A 20,200-nucleotide genomic window follows, 5' to 3' on the forward strand; every position below is an offset into this window, starting at 1 on the left:
AAGAAAGAGAAAGACAGTTCACGAAGTTCACCAGCTCCTCCCACAAACGGAAAAACGTTTCTATGGGAGCTTCCTCCCCTCTCAAAAGTAATGTAATCAAAAGTAAAAAGTATGTTGTACAATAATAAAATCAAAGTTGAAATGTTTTCAAATTCTCTTCATGTCTCGATCCAAAAACTATCGTCCGGCGTGAAACGGGAGAAAAGGGCGAAACAAAACAAAGAGGAGAAAAGGAATAGATCACATTTCGACATCATCGATGTTTCTTTTCCTTTTTCATTTCTGTTACTTTTTGGCTGCCATTCTCACTGCGCATTTCCGACCTTTTAGGTCGTTGATAGGTCGAACACTTGGCAAACTTTCTAAATCATTCTTTCAGTGCGCTTCGGTGTTATAGTCACGTTGAAAAGAAATTAGAATATTCAGTGGCATTTAGCAACGATCAACTGACATCACCCTTTTCCTGGAAACGTTGACAATTAAAATTGGGCGTGATGATTAGCAACTCGTTAACATAAAATAAAACCTGGTGTTGTGTTGAAAATCGTATGTTAATAAAAGCAGGAAGGATCGAGGCATGCCAAGTCCTTGAAATTGTATTTCAAAATCGTATAATAATCAAGAGCAACAAAAAAACAACTGAGGAGGTAACGTGGCAGGGGAGTGTTTGTAGAATCCGATATATCAAAAACACGTTCATCCGTATCAGACAGACTAAACAATCAACCTTGAAAGTGAAACCATTAAAACAAAGAAAGAAAAAAGAAAATGAATTAGCTAGCCACAAAATAAAAAAAAAAGCAGACGGACAGGGCCGTCTTCCGAGACGGGATAGACTCATTTTGAAGCGTTTATGGAGAACACAATTTTCACATCTATTAAAAATAGTTGACAGACTAGCAGAACGAACCAGCCCCCCATCATCAAGGGCAAAAGCTGCATACCTTTTCTTCTTACCTGGAACATTATTCACTTTTGTTTTCACGGTTTTTTTTTTCTTCAACGAAGAAAGAGGTGAAGGTCGACGTCGTTCGAAACATCGTCGATGGCTGTTATATAAAATCGAGTGTGGAGGGGGGGGGGAACGTGGTAATTCTGCCGGCAGCAGACAATGCCCTCCGCGTCTCACGAATTTCCTCATCGTTCCTCAATACTAAAAAAATATAGAATATCATTTTTTATTTCTACCAATTTCAATCCCATCAAGTGCTATGACGTACGTAGTTCTACGTGGAATATTATTTACGTAACACTTTTGTTTTATTTATTATTTTTTTTCTCAATGAAATTTTGCAATGTTGATTAAACCCCTTCATCTTTCGACATCTGGATCTCTTTACGTGTGGCCCTCAACAGCTCACTGGCGTGTTTCAATCTACGTCTGAGGGCGCATTAGGCTCAAGGTTGTGTACTCAACGCTAATTTCAAAGTATCACTCGCGAATAGGCTGGAACAGTTGGGACACACGTAACAGACATTGGCACATATACGAACATCGCAATTGCTTGTCCCTTTCTTTTCTGTTATGCATCATTGGCGTTGATGAACAGCAGATAGTTGGGCAGGAGAGGGACAACTGGAAAACTTTATGCGGTTGGTGTGGACGAACTACATGGGAAAACGCAGCGTACTGGAAATACCTAAATAAGCTTCTTTTCTTGTGTGTGTGTGTGGTTTGTAATCAAAAGGAAATCGTCTTGTTTGTTTTCCTGCCTCCCTTATGTAAATGCGTTTGAATAGACCATCGCCATCAACTCGTAAAAAATGAAAATATCAAGAGTGAAAGCGAGCGTGGAACGGGTGGAAGGTCGCCAACGTGTATACACTCAACAGTTTGGAATTTCAAGTTTCCTCTTCCCGTATACCCGAAACGTTCAATAAAACCATTAGGCCTACATGGCATCCCAAAGAAGAATAAAATAAAATAATAACTGCTAAGGGGATAAGAGAGTAGCTATCTTTCTTCTTTTTTTTCTTTTGGGGAGAGTGGAAAGGAAAAAAAGAGAACCAAAGGCGCCTGGATGGCGCCCCAACCGATCGTTTTCGTGAGTGCACGGCGCACGGGATAAAATCATTTATTGTATATATGGCCCATACACACTCTCACCGTCATTATCGGGCGCCGCCAAGCCGTCGTCAACCTCTCCGCGCCAGGATTCTTCTTCTTCTTCTTTTTTTTTGTGTTAAAAACAATAACAAAACCTCAGGAAAAAAAAAAAAATTTCTTTCTAGTTGTTGATGCTTTGGTCCATGATGGATCGATGCGAAACTGCTAATCAACGCCCTTTGCAACGTGTGTGAAGCCACACTTTCACGTCGGTCGTCTAAACCAATCTCTCAAATAAAAAAGGGAGAACTTTGGCCAGCAAAAATTGCGACAGGTTTATGATGAATGCCACCAATAGCCTCACTACTACGCATTTCAAATACCTCCTCAATAATACGACCATTATTTTTTGTTTTTCTGACTGAAAATAACAGAATAATTTGATCTTCCGAAATTTGCCTACCACCGATCAAAATAAATGCAACATCTTCTGATACTTTCGAATGATCACGTGTTAAGTTTACCTGGGAAGAAGAAAAAGGCCTTTGTTGTGAATTGGCCAAAAGAAAAAAAAAAGTTTCATCATTGCGTTATCGATGCCAAGGCAATTTCTTCTCTGGAAAAAGTCAAAGCAAAACGTTCGGAATTTTGTTTAGAAACCGAATCGGACGAAGCCGACCAGAAAACGAGCGAGTAAACTCAACGAACCGAACGGATGCATCTCTACGAGCATCATAAATAAAGAAATGGATCACACGTTGAGTCCGTTTTTACGATTTGTTTAGCAAAGCAGAAATTACACGTTTTGAACTGGGGTTTCAAACAAAAGCGAAAGTAACACACACACAACGAAATCAGTTTTCATTTCGCTCGCCAAACTTTCGCCTGTAATGTCAAATGGGAACAAATGTTCCCACGGCACGTGACAAATGCTGTTGGAAGATTGACGTTCGAAGGCTATCACATCATTTCCTAGCTGGAAAAAGTTTGGAAGAGACATAAAGCAAAAAAAAGAACAATGTCTAAATCGCAACCACCACCTGACATAATTTGACAAGAAGCAACAGAGTGAAAGAGACACGCGTCAGCTTTCACATACCAGTCATCAACAACGATCGAGTCGTGAATTAAACGAAGAAAAGAAAAAAAATTCTTTGTCTTCGATGTAGGCCTGTCTTTGGAATGTCCGAGGAGACGTGTGTAGAAGAACTGTTTTATAGAATAGACCTCGTTGAACTTTAATTCAACACTTTTCGGGGAAAAAAAAAACCATACGAAGAATGATGATGAAATTCAAGGTCGGAAAAATAAAAGTCACCATCCATCAGGACTTCAGAATTTGAAAAGAGAAAGAAAAAAAAAGAGCCAATTTGATCTTTTTACACGAGATCCGGGTTCTTGCATATAATTTATACGGAAGCTGAGCTATCGCAGTCGGGAATCCCGATACTATCTACACTTGTACACAACTATACACTAGCCTGATAAACGTACCGCTGGCAAAAGACAGGAATGTTGTTAAAAGGTAAAAATCTTAAAAAAAATAAATAAATAAATAAAACGTGTATGCTCTTGGCACAAAAATGTCTCATCTCCATCAGTTTGGGGATTCAAGAAAAAGTGAAAGTTTCTGTGAAGAACAACGGGAAAGAAAGAAGTACTACGTTTCAAGCCAACCGAAGTAGGAGAGAGAAGAAACGAACATGCACGAGTTGTTGCGTAGAGATTCCTTCCAACGTATTTGTATTTTCCTTTTTTTTTTTCCTTTAAAAGATAAGTACGCAGAAGAGGGTGGTTGAAACGGATAAACTTCTCATCAAAACGTGGAGAAAGAAGGATAGCATAGGCTAGCTGCCAATCGTCTCTTTGTTCCTCGTGACTTTCCCTTCGTGATGATGATGATCCTCACGAGTTGCGGCGTGATACCATCAGAGAAAACGACACACAAAAATGTGTGTTTTTCCTACTGTATTTTTTTGTGCTTTGTTATGTTTTTGTTTCTGTTCTCTCCAAACAATTAGCCATCAAGTATAACATGAATAAAGCACCGAAAAAAAAAAACAACCTTCTTCTTTCGTGTCGAGTTTCAGGAAAGGACGTCACGGTCAAGCGCCGTCATGAAAGAAAAAACAAAGGTCGTGAAAGACAAACAAAAAATGGTGACGACCTTTGCCGCGATGCGGTCAGCTTCATCTTCTGGACACTTGAAACAGGTAGAATCGTGTGCCAACGATATACCAACTACACGCTGAGGCAGCCGACCTTGTACTAAAGCCGATAGGAAGGACGCGAAAGCTGAAAAAGAACAAACCGACTAGCATAACTAAGTTCCGGCTCACTCTTCTTCTTTTTTTTTCGATCTTCTCTCTCTCTTTCTCTCCCCTTTACTCACGCAACGTTCTAGAGAGAGGGGGGGAGAGAGAGAGAAGGAGAGGCCTCGGAAAGGCTTCAACGGGCCCGGGACCGGGTTATATAAGAGGCAGACGGCAGGTAGTGGCAACAGTTGGGTACAGCCAACAGTGGAAACAACAACCACACATCTCGTGCAATACCAAAATATCATTCAAACAAGTAAGTTCTCCGTTTTCGAATGGTTCCCTTTTTTATTCTTTTCACAATTCATTTCTTTTAAAATCAAATTTCAATCATCTATTTATTTTTCGATAAAACAGTTTATCAACCATGTTCCGACCGATGTTATTCTTCACTCTAATGCTGGCCGTCACTCTGGTCAATTGTCGACCTGACAAGCTGGATGCTGATCTCAAAGCAGCCATGGAAGCTAAAGCGGCCATGGAAGCCAAAGCGGCGATGGATGCCAAAGCGGCCATGGGTAAAAGCGTCGAAGTGTCCGGCAAAGGAGGCAGCGATATCAATGACGGTGGCCGATTATTGTCACTACCGGAAGCTGACGCTTGCGCACAAAGTAACACTTCATTTGTTTGTTTTGTTTTTTTCTACGTAATTACATTTATTTAAAAATTCCTTTAACAAAAGGACCGAAACAATGGGAGCGCAATGGACACTGGTACTTTTTGAGCACCAACGTCACCACCTACGCGGATATCAAGAGCGATTGGCTGGACGCCCGTAATCTGTGCCGTAAACACTGCATGGACGCCATCAGCATCGAAACTGTCGAGGAAAACGACATGGTGCTCGACATACTGGAGAAACGTAATACGTCCATTTTTTTTCTCTCTCTTAGCCAAATAATCAAATGACTGACCAAGCGTAAAACCCCAACAGAGAAACTTCCCTACATCTGGTCGAGCGGTCGCTTGTGCAACTTCAAGGGTTGCGATCGCGAAGACTTGCAGCCCGTCTTGATCAACGGTTGGTTCTGGTCCGGCTCTGGCGTCAAGCTGGCCAAGACGAACGAGATCCCAACCGGTTGGGGTTACCAACCATGGAGCGCCACTGGACACTTCAAACGGCCCCAGCCGGACAACGCTGAATTCGAGATCAACGAGACGAAAGAATCTTGCCTGGGCGTCCTCAACAACGTCTACAAGGACGGCATCAAGTGGCACGACATCGGCTGCTACCACACCAAGGCCGTCATCTGCGAGGATTCGCCACCTCTTCTGCAGTACATCGCCGCCACCAACCCCAACATCAAATTGTAAAAGACTCTTGAACAAACCAATGCAATTTTTTTTAAATAAAAAAAAAGAAAAGAACAAAAAATACGAGAGGATTCGCAGTTTGTTTCCAATTCGACTAAATCCAACATTTCCTGGAACAAACTAGAAAAAAAAATCTTTCTAAATGTCGTCACAACGCAAAAAAAACAAAATCATGTTGTTATTCCATGCTCTCCATCAAGCGTACTATTATTTAACCTACTAAAACTACCTTGCGTATTCGTACAATCAAAACACATCCACGCACAATATTTTCGTATTTTTCAATACATTCGTTCATTCAAGTTCAGTTTCTCGCCTGTCTTCAAGACATTTCTGTACAAGTCCTCAGTCAAAATGAAAAATTCGAACACATTGAACGGCCATGACTGTATTTGGAGCAACAGAGTCGAGGTACTGATGTTGTGAAACAACGCTGGAGCTGGTAATGTGTCACGTGATCTCTTTTTTTCTCATCTTTTTCTTTCTCGGACAATCCAAATGCGCACAAAAACAACAAAAAATTTTGACCTTAATGTAAAAAAAAAATCACTCCTGTAGCCGACGACGACGATGCAGTCAGCCTTCACACATCAGCACGCTCCACTTCAAACTGCAAACTCACGATGGGTCATCACGGTCCTTAACGGGAGGCCAAATCGTACCGCGATAGAAGAAAAAAAAAATAAGAAAAAAATTGAATGAGATTCAAAGAGGACAATTTGGACAAAGTTTGTATTAATAAGAAAGCCAATAAAAAAAATTGGAGTGAAATAAAAGGACGACACGAAAAGGAAGGGAGACACTTCCATTGAATTTCAATTTTTACTTCGACACTTAAAAAAAAAAAAAGAAAAATTTTTTTTAATCTTTAATAGAAATGAAGAGTTAATGAATTATAGCAATAGTGATACATATAAAGACGAAGGGAGTCTTATGTTCTTTTTCCGCCGACGCCTTTTACGGATCTGGAACCCTCGTCCCAGCACGCCGATCAATGTGGGTGAGAGAGGGATCCACATCCGGCCGGGCGGACGCTTGAGCGTCGGTCGGATGCAAACCTCCGAACGCATGGTACAAGAGGGCAAGCAGCAAAAATAGAGTAGCGACAGTATACTCTTACAGAATTAGAAATTAAGTTTTGTGTGTAACACGTATCAAGATTGACAACGGAAAGTTGGTGGGAGGCGCAGCCAGTCCAGAGGGGGGGATGCCAATGACGACCCCCCCTCGCTGAAGGCTTCCCAACTTCCTATCAACTCTTGAATTTGCTCGATGTTTTAGCATAAACTTATAGAAATTCCTCAAAAACAAAAAAGAGGGGCAATTTACGATAATAAAATGGAAAGGATCAAGAATTGCTACTAGTGGAAAATTAAATGTAATGAATCTAAGGATGGTAGTATGAGGAACAAAAAAAAGTATAATTTTGAATGTCGCTACCACGACTTTCTTGATTATATAAGGAAAAAAAAGGTATTAGCTTCGTCTGCTTCGAAATGGCTAACGGGACCAACTATGGCCTTGTAAGCCAAAACCTTCAAAAACTTCTCAAATAGCTCGTTTTGTTTGGGGGTGGGAGGAAAGTGGAGAGAAATAGAGAGTGCGCTAACAGCAGCCGCACAAACTTACAATTATCGTCTAGTCGTTTTGCAAAAGAGCGTTTTCCGAGATTTAGCCAGTGCGTTTTCCGAAATACTCACAGGCCAAGATGCACAAGGGCAACAAATCGTCTCAATTCTGTTTGTTTAGATGAGGTCGGCCACGTTCATGGGCATAGCCTCAATCGTAGTATTGTAGTACTGTTCAATGTCACGTAGCACGCGCCAATCTTCCTCCGTCACGAAATTGATGGCCACACCTTTGCGACCGAATCGTCCACCACGACCAATTCTGTTGATTAAAAATTGCACATGTCAAAACAGATCCTTTGTAAATCGAATTTCTGTCAGTTTACCTGTGGATATAGTTTTCACGATGGTTGGGCAAATCGTAGTTGATCACGAGGGAAACCTGCTGCACGTCAATACCGCGAGCAAGGAGATCGGTGGTGATCAAAACACGAGAAGATCCAGATCGAAATTCGCGCATAATAACGTCGCGCTCCTTCTGTTCCATTTCACCGTGCATGGCGGACACGGTGAAATCCCTTTCGTGCATTTTCTCTGTAAGCCAGTCGACTTTCCTGCGTGTGTTGCAGAAGATGACGGCCTGAGTAATGCTCAACGTATCGTACAAATCGCACAACGTATCCAACTTCCATTCCTCACGCTCAACCTAATTAACAAAACGTGTCATTTCGAGCTCGAGGCAAGTATAATATTAATCGCATTACCTGAACGTAGAACTGCTTGATACCTTCAAGCGTCAGTTCCTCCTTCTTTACAAGAATTCGGATTGGGTTGCGCATGAAGTGATTCGTCACTTCCATGACATCGGCCGGCATCGTGGCGGAAAGCAGGATTACCTAACATAAAAATAAATTAATCAAAAGTTTATTTTTAAAATGGGGTTTAAATGAGCACTTACCTGCACTTCAGCGGGCAAGTTCTTGAAGACATCGTAAATCTGATCCTTGAAACCACGAGACAACATTTCGTCGGCTTCATCTAACACGAATACTTTGATGCTGTTCGTCTCTGGAGGTTTTAAAAACGCAAAATGAATATAACGTATCTAACAATTGAATGCTATAATTACTCAGTGCTCGTCGATTGATCATGTCGAAGACACGACCAGGTGTTCCAACGACAACGTGGACTCCTTGTGACAGTTTGCGAAGATCCTCACGAACGTTGGTTCCACCAATGCAAGCGTGGCATTGTGCATCCATGTAGTCACCAAGAGCCAAAACAACCTAAGCAAAGAGCATGGTTTGTAGAAAACTTGTGGTATTCTTCTATTTACTTCACACCTTTTGGATTTGCTGTGCCAACTCACGAGTAGGAGCCAGCACGAGGGCCTGACAGTCGTTGGCATCGATGTCAATCTGCTGCAACAGCGAGATGGCGAAAGTCGCCGTCTTACCAGTACCAGACTGGGCTTGAGCAATCACATCATGTCCCATGATACAGGGCAAGATGGCACGCTGCTGAATGGCTGAGGGACGCTCAAAACCATAAGCATAGATACCACGCAACAACTTCTCCTTCAACTTCATCTCATCGAAGTTATCGACAATCTAAAATAAGTGTGATTAGTCATGTTCCCATGATGCAAGTGTCAGCGAACTCACCTTGTCCCAGTTGGACTCGATGACACCATCAGGGTCCATGCCTGGTGGTCCATCGTAGTTACCACGGTCCTCAGCTTCTCCTTCAGGACGTTCATCAGTCCCATTCTTAGGAGCCTTCCCACTCCAATTTTCTTCCCTTTTAACAAACCATTCAACAATTAGTCAACTTGGAAAATTTCTGCATTCACAAATCACACTCAAGCTACACACCTAACATACATAAGGCAAACATTACTAACAGAAAGCATTGATCAACTTAATAGTAGTGCACTTAAGCATTCTGGAAGGAAAAAAATTAATCAACCCACGCCGCCATGATGTACCAACTGAGGCTACTCTCATGACGAAATCCCCAAAAATTTAACGTCTAACTGCAGGAGAACGGCTAAAAAAACAAATCCCAGAACTGCAGCACTAAATAAAGCGAATCGTGGTGCATTTCTGGAAACTAAAACCGACACAAAAATGACAAATAAACCGCGAAATCGCCAGCCGTACCTGTTATCGTTCGAGTATGACATGTTTCACTATACACCGCCAAAAGTAAAGGACCTGGCACAGAATCGACTAAAAAACGGATGCAAAAGGGAATAGAACTTGCAGCGAAGGCAATTTTCGTGTCGCACTATATGTACCCTAAACACACTTGACTGATTTCGAATTTTGATTCTTTATGAATCCCTTTTATGTATTTTTTAATATAATGAATTTAAGTGAGCTGATTGAGATTAAAATATCTAATATTTTATCTTTATTAAATATAAACTTATTGTATTTTCAACAAACAATTCAAATTAATAATTTAATGTAGGCACCAAGCAGCGAAGACGAAAATTTTAGCGCTGGAACTACGTTCATCCCTTTCTAGTGGATTGGAAAATAAATTTTGCTTTGAAATGCGTACAGCTTTTATGTAGAAGGTTCATCTGTGCAGTGTTCGACATATCGCCAGCGACAATCATTGAATCTTTCGTGAATATGGTTGTCTCACTATTTCCAAGGTTGCTACAACCGGTTCATTAGTTATACTCGAATGCATGTGTACGTACTTTGGGCATCTAGCGGGTCACGTAACCTATCACGTCAAACATAGAGGCAAAATAGATAACAAGATTCCACTCGATTTTCGCCGAACATTCCTACACCAAAGTTTTGATATATGATATACATTTATCAGTATCAATGTGTAAAGTAATATGATTAAGTCACATTACAGAACACCAAGAATAACTTTGAGCATTATAAAAGAATCTTCAAGAAATCTTTTTATTAATCTGGAAAAACATACACCTTGCGGGATAGTTTAATGGAAAAATGACAGGAGTACAACACAAATCACAGTCCAAAACTTTAAATGGGTTTTATCTTAAAGTGGAGACCAATAAGTGAGAATACTAAGCATTTCAAATCCTGGACTAAATAATAAAATGCACGTAATCCATCAGCATCCCTGGAAGTAAACAAAGTGAATAAAAAAAGGAGATATTACACAATATAGGCCGAAAACAGAAATGTTCCTCATACTTGGATTGATTGACATCTACAAGGGAACCAATCTTGGATGTAGAAAATGAAATATGTTCATCTCCCATTACAATTTCAAGTTCTTGCCTTCCAACACGATCTGGTGTTGGCCACAAAGAATCATCTTCTTGAAGGATTTCAGAATCTTCAATGATTCGTTTCAGTTCATTCAAAACACTTTGATGAACATAAGCCTATGCAAATGTTAGACATGGTAGAGTGAATATAATTATATACATTTTCATTTTACCTCTTTTCTAATCATTGTGTCATTTTTGTAATTGGAATTATTGGCGTATCTCAGTTTGCCTGAAAAGAAACGCAGTGATCCGGCATTGAGTGAAAGGTTCATCCATTGAGTGTAGTTTTATTATAATGACAAAATTACCGTCAGGTCTGAATTCAAACTCGAGAAATTCATGGCCAAATTTTCCTTTATGTCCAACGTAATATCTTAAATAAAATTCACTTTTCGGCATTATGTTTAATAATTTAGGATAAAGTTTTCGGTGAAAGTTAACCCACGCTACTTGCTTGTACTGCTAGCTTTCCCCTCCTCCAGTGCCCAAACAAGTTTTGTGCTCAGTCCCTAAACACATTCCCGAATCATTCTTCCTGAATTTTTTTCAAAAACCACTGAAATTCAAATAGTAAAAACAAATGTGTAGCATTTGTATTCGACACTTATTATACACATACGAAGTACACATAAAATATATCTGGATACAAAAGTTGTTCGATGTCTAATGTCCGTCATACTCCAGTTCACTGCGTTTCCAGTTAAAGCGACGCTCATATTATCATCCTGATAGTTGACTATGAAACAATAAAAAAAAAGAAGGGACATTACTCAAGAAACTGAAGTAAATGTTGACTGACCGAGTTCTATTCTTTAGCGGTTGGTTAAGCATGTTTACCTAACAGCGTATACACACTCATAAGATCACCTGGTCTTAGCTGTCTGCTTTATTGGAGTTTGATTATTAATAATTGTACCGACAGTTAAAATTACGAAAACAATCTTGGTTTTATGAGAAATCTAAAAATTACCTTTATATGGCTGAAAAACCAAAAACAATGCCTAATTGAAGGGATATTTGGCTTTTCGTTGGACTTTCCATCCCTTTGCTAGTTTACAAACATGTTTTTTAAAAAATACTAAATTCCTCGTAACATCAAGAATATTTTGGTGTAATTTTATACTCCCAGTACAACTGTTTAGAATTGAAGTGAAAGCACTTGTTAAACACCGGAAGGTACTGGCGCGCCAGCAAAATGGAAATCTTGTGAAAACAAAACGTTCGGATTGTGGAACGAAGTCCGCAATAATACCGCTAGACGTGCCTCGTACTTTAAATATTTTAATCACGGCTTCGGTTGTTGAACGTCGGTAAATAAAATCCCAGCACTTTGTTTTTGACCTTGCAGTGCTATAGGCGATTAAGATGTTTTTAACGAAGGAATCAGAATTTCAACGTGACTTGGCAGATTTATAGAATGGATTTGATGACTTGATAAAGTAAATCCCGTTATTATACTGTGTAATGCTCGCCTACATCCGATGTCATATACCATTAGAAACTTATCTGGCAAGTGTCAATCAAGCGCGAAATCAATTTCTCTGAGCCCTTTATAAGCTCAACTGCATACGCCCAGACTTTTATTTCTTTGGATGACTCCTAATATTGATCTAAGAGATTTTTGAAAACGTAAACAAGTCCCCTTTTTTTAGGCCATGTTGGCATTGACATCGAACAAAGTTTATGGCAAATAAATCATCTAGCCTTTATCACGACGTGAAAGAATGATCTCAAAATGTGAACTTTGTGGTGCGCCCAATATTCTGATGACTCAGATATTTATTGGAGAAGGAAAAAAAATAACAAAGCGCACGAAAATAATTAATATGTAGTGCGATAACATCTCTTTTTGCTGCTGCTTTGTGATTTCGGCGTATTGAATATAATGAACCACTCCTTAACGCAAAAGGCCTATATAACAATTCCATGTTTAATCACAACCCTTACAGAAATTTCACAGAACTCATTGTTTGAACACGGATATGCGAGCAAATGTGTTTAGGCAAACAACAGTAATATACTAATATAATGACTGAAGAAAGCCGCCTATGGCAGCGCCAAGATGTCGCGTATGTAAGCCGTTCTTTCTTCATTTGAGGTTCTTATCGCTTGCCGGGCGGCTCTCTTTTTTCCTTCTCTGTTTTCCTTAAAAATAAAAAGGGAAGAAAATTTTTTGTTTTTTATACATTTTTACAAGTAAAAAGAAACCGCCGCTCGCGCCGCTTGTGTAATCTGATTTTCCCGTGTGTGTGTGTGTGTATGTGTACGAGAAGAGAGAGAGAGAGATAATTCCAAATGATGCTGCAGTTAGACAGGACTGCCCAGTCCGCTGAGTGATCATCATCGTGCGAGACAAATGAGTGCTGAGGCCAATAGACCCGCGCCGCCGCGTGGAATATATAGCTTTTATATACCATTCGGGACTGTGGCCGTAGATAAAAACAAAATGCGGCAACCGCTATGTGGCGACTTTTAACATAAATATCATATCCATCTTTTGAATGACACAGATATGCCTCTGTAGAGTAGTAAGAAGAAAGAACTCGGTCGGCGAGGTGTTTAGACGTGTTCACGGTAAAGTGGTCGGACGATTCCGATTGTTGTTGTTTTGTCATCCATCATCAGTTCTGTTCGAAAGCCGGACATTCTGGAACTAATTTGCCGACTTCACTGCGCAGTTTTTTTTATTTCATTTTCTCTCCACAATCAGGTAAGAAAGAAGGCTATCTCGATTCGATTTTAGATATTATTTAGTTGAATTAGCATGTAAATTGATCCTCGGAACATCCATCACGTTGTCGGCGGAAGTCGCTTTCTCTGCTTTTGATCGTTCGACGACGACATTCGGCGGTGAGCTTACAACAATCCATAAGACAAGACGAAAAAAAAAAGGCTGATCTATATTTACGAGTAGGAGCTTGGCATTTTGGCTCGAATCCATCTGGTCGTCGCGTAATCGACCAAGAGTCACTTTACCTTGACACGTCTCTCCTCCCATGGAATGTTACTGAGCAGCACACACACATTCTCGCCTGCATTGAGAAAGAGATAGATGACATCAACAGCCCCGCAGCACTGTAAAAGATAGTCAGTTTTTTTTAAGAGAAGAGAGCCGCGGGTCAGAGGCAATAGAGAAGAAAAGCCGCCGCCGCCGCCGCCTTCCACTTTTTTTTTCTTTTTTAACACATAGTCTTGATTATCGCGCAGTGAGGCCTTTTTTTTTATTTCTTCGCTGGTCGACGTGAAGACCTTGAGTGGCTACCGCCGCCGACGAAGAAAAACCCCTCTGTGAGGCAGCAGCAATGACGACGACCCACAATGTGTGTACCACTATTATGGGTAATCATCAGAGTAGGAACATGACCGACATGATGTCTTGATGGCCCCCACACACCAAAATCAGGTGAGGGCAAAACGCCAGCAGCGTCAGAAAGTGGATCGACCTTTAGATCAACCTTTAGATTGATTTCTTTTAACTGACGTGATGGATTTTCTTGCGCCGTTGGAGCCGGAAATGCGCAAAAGTCAATTTTTTTTTTCTACGGTGTCGTAGAGTATACAATCGAACAAATAAGATTACGGCCCAATCGCATCAAATGTATTGCTCCTCTTTTTTCTTGAAACAACAAACCAGCTTTTCTGTTGGACTAGTCTTGTATAAGTAACTAAGCAAATTATAGACAATTCTTTGAAAAAAAAAGGAAATAGGTGGCCAATGCATTTTGTTCTTCACGCGACCTGCGACATCAAATGTCTTTGATCTAAATCAGATTAAAGCCGTATGATGTTACTTCAACTTGTTTTTCCTTACTTCAAAAACTGCCGATTGCCTTCCATACCAAGGAATTTTCTTTTTTTTTTGTATGAAATTACCAAATATGTAATGCCAACAACAACTGATACGTTTCAAACAGTTTCAAAACCCGCTTGAAGGCTTTTTTTTTCTTCTTCTTTTTGTTCGGTACACTTTGATGCCCTTTCATGGATGCATTATGCACGCAACACTCGAGATGTATGTATAAGATTATTGCCAATGTAAAAAAGTAAAGATCATTAGGCGATTTTCCGAAAAATGTCGGCACCTGCCATGGCTTCTTGTATGAAAGGAAAAAACAAGGCAGAAAAAAGAAAAGAATATGGAATCTTGAGGATTCTTTTGCTTCAGAAGAATTTTTTTTCGTTTTGAATCGATAGTTAAGGATTCGTTGTCGATAGACTCCATGCGTATAATCGATAGTCGAGAGGAAAAATTGGGGAATGGAATGAAGAGTTGTTTGGAGTCTGAAGCAAAAACCGTCCTTTTTTCCAGTTTCCTTTATTTAATTTTTGTGTTTTCTGTTTCCTCCTTGAGTTTTGGCCGTTGTTGACTCGTGTCTTCGACGGTCGAAACTCGAAAACACCCTACAAAACTGACGTGAGAGCTCGATGGAAAAGGTAAAAAAGTGGAAAACACATTCTGACAGAGTGATGCCCCTAGGTTATGCCCCATCTAAAAAAGTGACAATGGGGAAGCGATAGGTTTACATGTACGTCTACTGTGCCTTAGTGATTATTTTCAATCTAGGCAAGTCCATTTTACCACTCTACTTATTGAATATGAGAGAACTAAAATGGAAGTCTTGACTACGGGATGCATCACTCTTTTGTCAGGATTGTGAGCACAGTCTTTATTGATCGACCTGGTGAGAGCTATCCTAGATTGAGGAGGGAGAACTCAGAGAGCAATATTTCTGTCTTCCCCTTCTCATTTTAAATCTAAAAGCTCTCATGGAGTTTTTTGCAGCTGTCAAATATTGTGAACATATGAGGAGTGGAGAACACAATAGCTTCTGCTTATGGGTAACAAACCGTTCGATAACTCTTGCAGGATTTCCTTCCAGAACCCCCAGGACAACAATTGGACCACTCATGTGAAGATATCGGGCCTCATTAAGGACTGAAGAGATCGACCCAATAGTTGCAACCCCCCAGACCGTCCAATTACGTTGATGCAGTAGTGATTCGTCGCAGTGTGCCTTATTCATAGTGTGCCTCATAGAGAACCAACTCCTCCTCCGCTTCACCCCTCTTCCTTCACCAGTCTGGAACTAGATGCTGCCTGGTAAGCAACCTCTGTTTTTTCCTACTCTATTGTAGTACCTTTTCTATTGTTATTATCAATGCATTCACCAAAAAATGAGAAATCTACGTTTGTATTGTTACGTTGTCGGATTATATTTCGCGCTCCAACGATTCCAATCAATGCTCACCCACCAAGACATTCAGTTGCTTTTTTTAATGGTACGCCAGAGGGGTGGGGGTCTCCTCCGAAGCCGGATATGAGTTCCGAGATAGATTCTCCACAGTTATGCCTTTTCGATAAGCTTTAGTTTCTTTTCTGAAGTTGCCAACCTCGGTTCAGTAATTCTACAACTTTAAACCTGTGTCTACTAGTTTAAAAAACGATGACAAAGTTCATACGTGCTTCATGTGTGAAAATGTACGTCTGTTCTAATGATACTATTCGGCATTATTTCTCCTGTGTTGGACAGGTGATGCTGCTCCTGTTTTATTCCTCCTCCGTTGATTACAACGAACTTGTACAGTGTTAAGTGATGAATGGAGGTGGAGCTGTGACCCGTTTTTCGGAATCTGCCCCTCGTCCCCCTGTCTTCCCAGGTAACTTCGTTAGTCCTAATTTGCTCACAAAATTTCATTTGAAAATATTTTTTGTTTCACGCTGTGTTCTAGGTGAAGAAAATGTGCCGCAAAGTCAGGTGAAGATGGATTCATGGGCTTCGCGGTTCGGAAGGCGGGGCCCGTCGCATCCCTCGACGCTTTCGCCCTCCAAAGGTTCATCACCCATCCTGACGCCGCGCATGCATGGCCAGTCGATGGATGGGAACGATTCGGCTCGCCGCTACGAACCGGCTGAAGGATCGGCCTCAACTTCTCCACCCTTGGTCGAAACACCGCCCTATTTAAGATGGGCCGAAAATCTTCATTTTCTCCTCACCGATCCCGACGGCGTCGAACTCTTCGAGAAATTTCTCGAGCAAGAAAATTGCCCCCATTTACTCAAAGTATTCCTGATTGCTGTTAAATTTTGGTCAGTCTTTTTATGCTAAATCATTTACGTTTTTGTATAGTTTTGGTTTGCCTGTGAAGGCTTAAAACGACAGTGGACGGAAAATCCTGACAAAGCCGTCCAAATTATCCAAGTCATTCACAAAAAATACATTAGGACAAGAAAGGTCAATGTATCGGAACTGGTTCGCCGTGAAATTAACGACCGAGTGGCCAATAGAGCTACGTTAGATGCTCACATCTTTGACGAAGCGCAAAAAGATGTCGAAGATATTATTCGTAGCTCAGTTTACGTCAATTTCCTAAATTCAGACGTCTATTTATCGTACATTCAAGTAAGACGTTTTCATCTTTGAATGTCTCCTTTCCTCAACATTCTAATCTGTGCGTATGTTTAACAGTCTATGCAAAATGGCCTACCGGACTCACCACGAAGTGGCCGGAGTCAAGGAGGAGGTTCAGAAAGCATCGCCAAGTCGTCCGTCGCTCCTGATCTCCTCGCAACGGGCGCTTCAGACGATCGAGGACCTCATGTCGGCCCATTACCTACTCTGCACGAAGATTCGGAATTCTCTTACCCCCCAGCCGAGCTCAACAAACCAATCCCGCTGACGCTCAAGGCTTTAATGGCCACCAAGCAGGACAGGATGAATGTCGAAATACGACCAGTAGGCGGGCCCTACACAGGGTGAGTCAAGAGACAAGAGCTTGAATGAAAATTGCATTGCATGATCAATTTATAATTTTCATTTTATGTTGGCTCGTTTTCTTTTGTTTTATTATCGGAATGCCATTTTCCTAATTTTTCTTTCACATTTTATTTATGATTTTGTTTCGGTTTCGCTTTTTTCTTTTACACTCATTTTTGGTGTAGTAGTCGGGTGGTGCACAACCCATATCATCCGCCCAACTATTACGCGCCCTTCCATACCGTCTCGCGCCAGGATTCGGAAATCTCCTCTGAAGCTCACACTGATGACACTCGCTCGCTGACTGATAGTTCTGTGTAAGATTTTTATTTCCAAAGTTTTTGCATGAATGCCTTATGTTTCTTTTGTGTTTTCAACACTTTTAATCCGAATTTCTAATGGATTGTTCTATCCTGATCATTAACTTCAAAAAAAAAAATGTTTGGCTTGTCTAGCGATGGCTCTATGCTGTTTTACCCAGCCAAGCCTAGCCGGCATCAGTTGCGCAAAGCTGCCCAAAAGATGAAAAACGATTGCATGCGAAATCGTGATCCATCAATAAATCAGCCGTTCATCCCACGAACCCACCGTCCGCCACCCAAAGATCAGGTTATTCGCATTCGCTCTTTTTTTTAATGTTCGGCCAGCTTTACTTAAAAAAGTGTGTTTTCATTTTGTACACAGCAGATGACACCGCAACAGCCCCATGAATTTGCTGCTCTTCTCATTCAAAAGTTGGAGGCTGTAAAGAGGGAACGAGAATCCGAAGAGAAATTACTTCGGATTGTCGCTGAGGTAAGTTTTCATAATTTCTATATCCCATTTCCGTTTAACTCAAACATCTTTTTGTTGTACACAGAGGGATAGTGAGGCAAGTGGCTTGGATGAACCTTGCCCTCAAGGCGCTCGCCTAAGACCCGGATCTGAGTGCTCAGCCCGAGTTCTGGCTGAAGCATTGTCTAAGATCGCTCCGTCAAACGAAGCGGATACGCAATCGATTCTTGGTACTGCATACATCATAATATCTGTTGACCATTCCGTTTTGTAATCAATCATTTTTGCTTCGTCATAGATAACCACGTACAGAGAATCTGGGCAGATCAAACGCCTTTGCGATCGCCCGGTGCACCCTCGCCACGGCCATGGTCCCCAGAAAACCGTCGTCGATTACCACCGAATTCTGTGGCTCTTCCCACCAAAGCCAGCGGGCCACCGATTATGAGCTCATCCGCGTATGGAGCCGGCTATTTTCAACGTTCATCAGCCCATCACCGCCGGAAAGATAAGGTTTGTCAGCAGGGAATCGTTGTGAGTTTATTCAACTTGGGTGTTAAGATGATGGATCTCTTAGGACATTGAAAAAGGATCGACGTATTCAGCCGATTCGGGTGCAATTCTCGATCAAGGTGATAGTGGAAGAGAAAATCGAGGCCACTTTTCCAAGTCGCAATCGATTCCGGATGCGCGCCGAATTGGGATGAGCATCCCGGGTGGGGCTAGTAGTGCAGTTGGAAGCAAAAAGTCGGAATATGATCGTGTCCACGATAGCGGTCTTTGTCTACACACAGACCCAAATCCAGGAACGCTAATGGCCCCACCTTCACAACCTCCCAAGGAAAAAGTGCTTCATTGGATCACCACCAACGATAAGTGGCAAGAAGCAGATAGAGATCCGTCATCCAAACACAGGTAACTGATAAAATGTCTTGATGATAATCATCGCCTCAAGAGAGTAATCAATATATTTTGTTTTGGATAACAAAGGTCGCGTCCACCGAGTTCAACGTCACCCATTTCCTCTAGGAGGAGTCGGAAACAGGTGTCTGCATATGGCACTTCTCGGTCGGAGTCGTTAGAAAGAGCTGGAAAGTTGGCCGGTCCATTATTGCAAGCAGAAGACGATATGGCTAGAAATCGTCCTCCAACGAAGCCAAAGTATGTTTATAGCCTTACTTTGAAGAATTGAAATTGTTTTTGCTAACTAAATCGCTTTCTACAAATTGTAGGCCTAGCGTATCGCAGCCAACTGCCACTCACTCAACCACAATGAAGAAACCCGCAAGTAGTGGAGCTCTGTCAGGTAACACAAAACAATGCATTGTTGTCTTTGTGGAGAAATATATTATTCCATTTTTCTTTATATTGAAATTTATTTAGGTGAAAGCGGAAGCACAGTTCCGCCAGAATGTACTGTTGTGACTTTCACCTTTGGAGATGAGCCCGTTCCCTACCGTAGCCGAATACCTGGACGAACTGTCACGCTCAAGCAATTCAAAGAAACATGTTTACCCAAGAAAGGAAACTACAAGTATGGCACAACGCATTGGCATTCTTTGTTATTCAAATTTATTATCGTTTCAAATTAAAATCTAGGTACTACTTTAAAACGAACTGCGAAGACGACGTAGCGATGGCGGTCAATCAGGAAGTGATTGACGACTCAGAGATTTTACCGCTCTGGGAAGACAAAGTGCTGGGTATCGTCAAGTTGGTCGACTGAAATCGATGATGTTATAAAAAAAAAACGATATTGTCCTGGGAATTACGCAAACAAAAAATCTTTAATTGAACCTGAATATTATGTTGCAGCTTAAAAATACCCGTCTTCAAATTTCAACCCTGTCTTTTATTTTGTATTATGTCAGTTCTATTATTGTAATTGTCGTTTTCATCGATTCACGCGTTGTTTTTTTCCTTAACTCCTGTCTTTGATTGAAATCGAGTTTCTTTTATTCTTTTCTTTTTTTAATTTTGAAAGGCGTGCAACGATTGTGTCGTAGAATACCTTTCTTCCAGCATAAATGGATATTCGTTTAATTGTCGCGCTGAGACCTCTCTACCCTTCTGCATTTTCTTTTTTATACATTGTCTGGGCCAAAAAAATTAATTTAAGAAAAAAAATGTTGGAAGATTTGCCTTAGCCAGAATTTTTT

The 20,200-nt window shown here is 41.0% G+C and overlaps 4 protein-coding genes and 1 long non-coding RNA gene across 8 annotated transcripts; 3 read left to right on the forward strand and 2 right to left on the reverse strand.

Moving 5' to 3' along the window:
• The first annotated feature begins 4,527 nt into the window (after window positions 1-4,527).
• On the forward strand, window positions 4,528-5,678 carry LOC130703699 (uncharacterized). The gene is made up of 4 exons (XM_057525138.2): window positions 4,528-4,618; window positions 4,720-4,973; window positions 5,045-5,224; window positions 5,297-5,678. The coding sequence occupies exons 2-4, from the start codon at window positions 4,730-4,732 to the stop codon at window positions 5,674-5,676; spliced, it is 804 nt and encodes a 267-aa protein (XP_057381121.1). The 5' UTR covers window positions 4,528-4,618; window positions 4,720-4,729; the 3' UTR covers window positions 5,677-5,678.
• Window positions 5,679-6,048: 370 nt separating this feature from the next.
• LOC130703687 (eukaryotic initiation factor 4A-I-like) lies at window positions 6,049-9,534 on the reverse strand. Its single transcript, XM_057525125.1, has 9 exons — window positions 9,407-9,534; window positions 8,909-9,044; window positions 8,588-8,854; window positions 8,374-8,530; window positions 8,203-8,312; window positions 8,009-8,140; window positions 7,631-7,950; window positions 7,377-7,566; window positions 6,049-6,315 (listed from the first exon to the last, which is right to left on the reverse strand). The coding sequence occupies exons 1-8, from the start codon at window positions 9,427-9,429 to the stop codon at window positions 7,422-7,424; spliced, it is 1,290 nt and encodes a 429-aa protein (XP_057381108.1). The 5' UTR covers window positions 9,430-9,534; the 3' UTR covers window positions 6,049-6,315; window positions 7,377-7,421.
• Window positions 9,535-9,715: 181 nt separating this feature from the next.
• Window positions 9,716-10,158, forward strand: LOC132088253 (uncharacterized). The gene is made up of 2 exons (XR_009421645.1): window positions 9,716-9,880; window positions 9,971-10,158. It is a non-coding gene; the product is annotated as an uncharacterized LOC132088253 (long non-coding RNA).
• Window positions 10,159-10,160: 2 nt separating this feature from the next.
• Window positions 10,161-11,034, reverse strand: LOC130703708 (protein mago nashi homolog). Its single transcript, XM_057525154.2, has 4 exons — window positions 10,821-11,034; window positions 10,683-10,741; window positions 10,433-10,626; window positions 10,161-10,358 (listed from the first exon to the last, which is right to left on the reverse strand). Exons 1-4 carry the CDS (start codon window positions 10,909-10,911, stop codon window positions 10,259-10,261), a joined length of 444 nt encoding a protein of 147 aa, XP_057381137.1. The 5' UTR covers window positions 10,912-11,034; the 3' UTR covers window positions 10,161-10,258.
• Window positions 11,035-15,382: 4,348 nt separating this feature from the next.
• Window positions 15,383-19,988, forward strand: LOC130703723 (axin-like). 4 transcript variants are annotated; one of them, XM_057525173.2, is made up of 15 exons: window positions 15,383-15,613; window positions 16,044-16,170; window positions 16,243-16,574; window positions 16,641-16,913; window positions 16,980-17,266; window positions 17,453-17,584; window positions 17,723-17,876; window positions 17,952-18,062; window positions 18,127-18,271; window positions 18,340-18,554; window positions 18,619-18,956; window positions 19,032-19,202; window positions 19,274-19,347; window positions 19,425-19,575; window positions 19,641-19,987. In XM_057525173.2, exons 2-15 carry the CDS (start codon window positions 16,107-16,109, stop codon window positions 19,765-19,767), a joined length of 2,574 nt encoding a protein of 857 aa, XP_057381156.1. In that variant the 5' UTR covers window positions 15,383-15,613; window positions 16,044-16,106; the 3' UTR covers window positions 19,768-19,987. The 4 variants fall into 4 exon arrangements, with proteins under 4 accessions (XP_057381156.1, XP_059352687.1, XP_059352688.1 ...); XM_059496704.1 differs by having other exon boundaries at window positions 17,955-18,062; XM_059496705.1 differs by having other exon boundaries at window positions 17,456-17,584.
• Window positions 19,989-20,200: the final 212 nt, after the last annotated feature.

This window comes from Daphnia carinata, chromosome 8, assembly GCF_022539665.2.
Source record: "Daphnia carinata strain CSIRO-1 chromosome 8, CSIRO_AGI_Dcar_HiC_V3, whole genome shotgun sequence".
In the NCBI taxonomy this organism is placed as follows: domain Eukaryota; kingdom Metazoa; phylum Arthropoda; class Branchiopoda; order Diplostraca; family Daphniidae; genus Daphnia; species Daphnia carinata.

Excerpts from the sequence above, each read along its gene's own strand:
- LOC130703699 (XM_057525138.2), top strand. The coding sequence starts at position 4,730 with ATGTTCCGACCGATGTTATTCTTCACTCTAATGCTGGCCGTCACTCTG. Across the intron at positions 4,974-5,044 it reads AGCTGACGCTTGCGCACAAA|GACCGAAACAATGGGAGCGC; the intron begins GTAACACTTCAT and ends CTTTAACAAAAG. Across the intron at positions 5,225-5,296 it reads GCTCGACATACTGGAGAAAC|AGAAACTTCCCTACATCTGG; the intron begins GTAATACGTCCA and ends AAACCCCAACAG.
- LOC130703687 (XM_057525125.1), bottom strand. The coding sequence starts at position 9,429 with ATGTCATACTCGAACGATAACAG. Across the intron at positions 8,855-8,908 it reads TCGAGTCCAACTGGGACAAG|ATTGTCGATAACTTCGATGA; the intron begins GTGAGTTCGCTG and ends CACTTATTTTAG. Across the intron at positions 8,141-8,202 it reads ACTTGCCCGCTGAAGTGCAG|GTAATCCTGCTTTCCGCCAC; the intron begins GTAAGTGCTCAT and ends TTTTTATGTTAG.
- LOC130703708 (XM_057525154.2), bottom strand. The coding sequence starts at position 10,911 with ATGCCGAAAAGTGAATTTTATTTAAGATATTACGTTGGACATAAAGGA. Across the intron at positions 10,742-10,820 it reads GTTTGAATTCAGACCTGACG|GCAAACTGAGATACGCCAAT; the intron begins GTAATTTTGTCA and ends GTTTCTTTTCAG. Across the intron at positions 10,627-10,682 it reads ACACAATGATTAGAAAAGAG|GCTTATGTTCATCAAAGTGT; the intron begins GTAAAATGAAAA and ends ACATTTGCATAG.
- LOC130703723 (XM_057525173.2), top strand. The coding sequence starts at position 16,107 with ATGAATGGAGGTGGAGCTGTGACCCGTTTTTCGGAATCTGCCCCTCGT. Across the intron at positions 16,914-16,979 it reads TCTATTTATCGTACATTCAA|TCTATGCAAAATGGCCTACC; the intron begins GTAAGACGTTTT and ends TATGTTTAACAG. Across the intron at positions 19,203-19,273 it reads CGTCCTCCAACGAAGCCAAA|GCCTAGCGTATCGCAGCCAA; the intron begins GTATGTTTATAG and ends TACAAATTGTAG.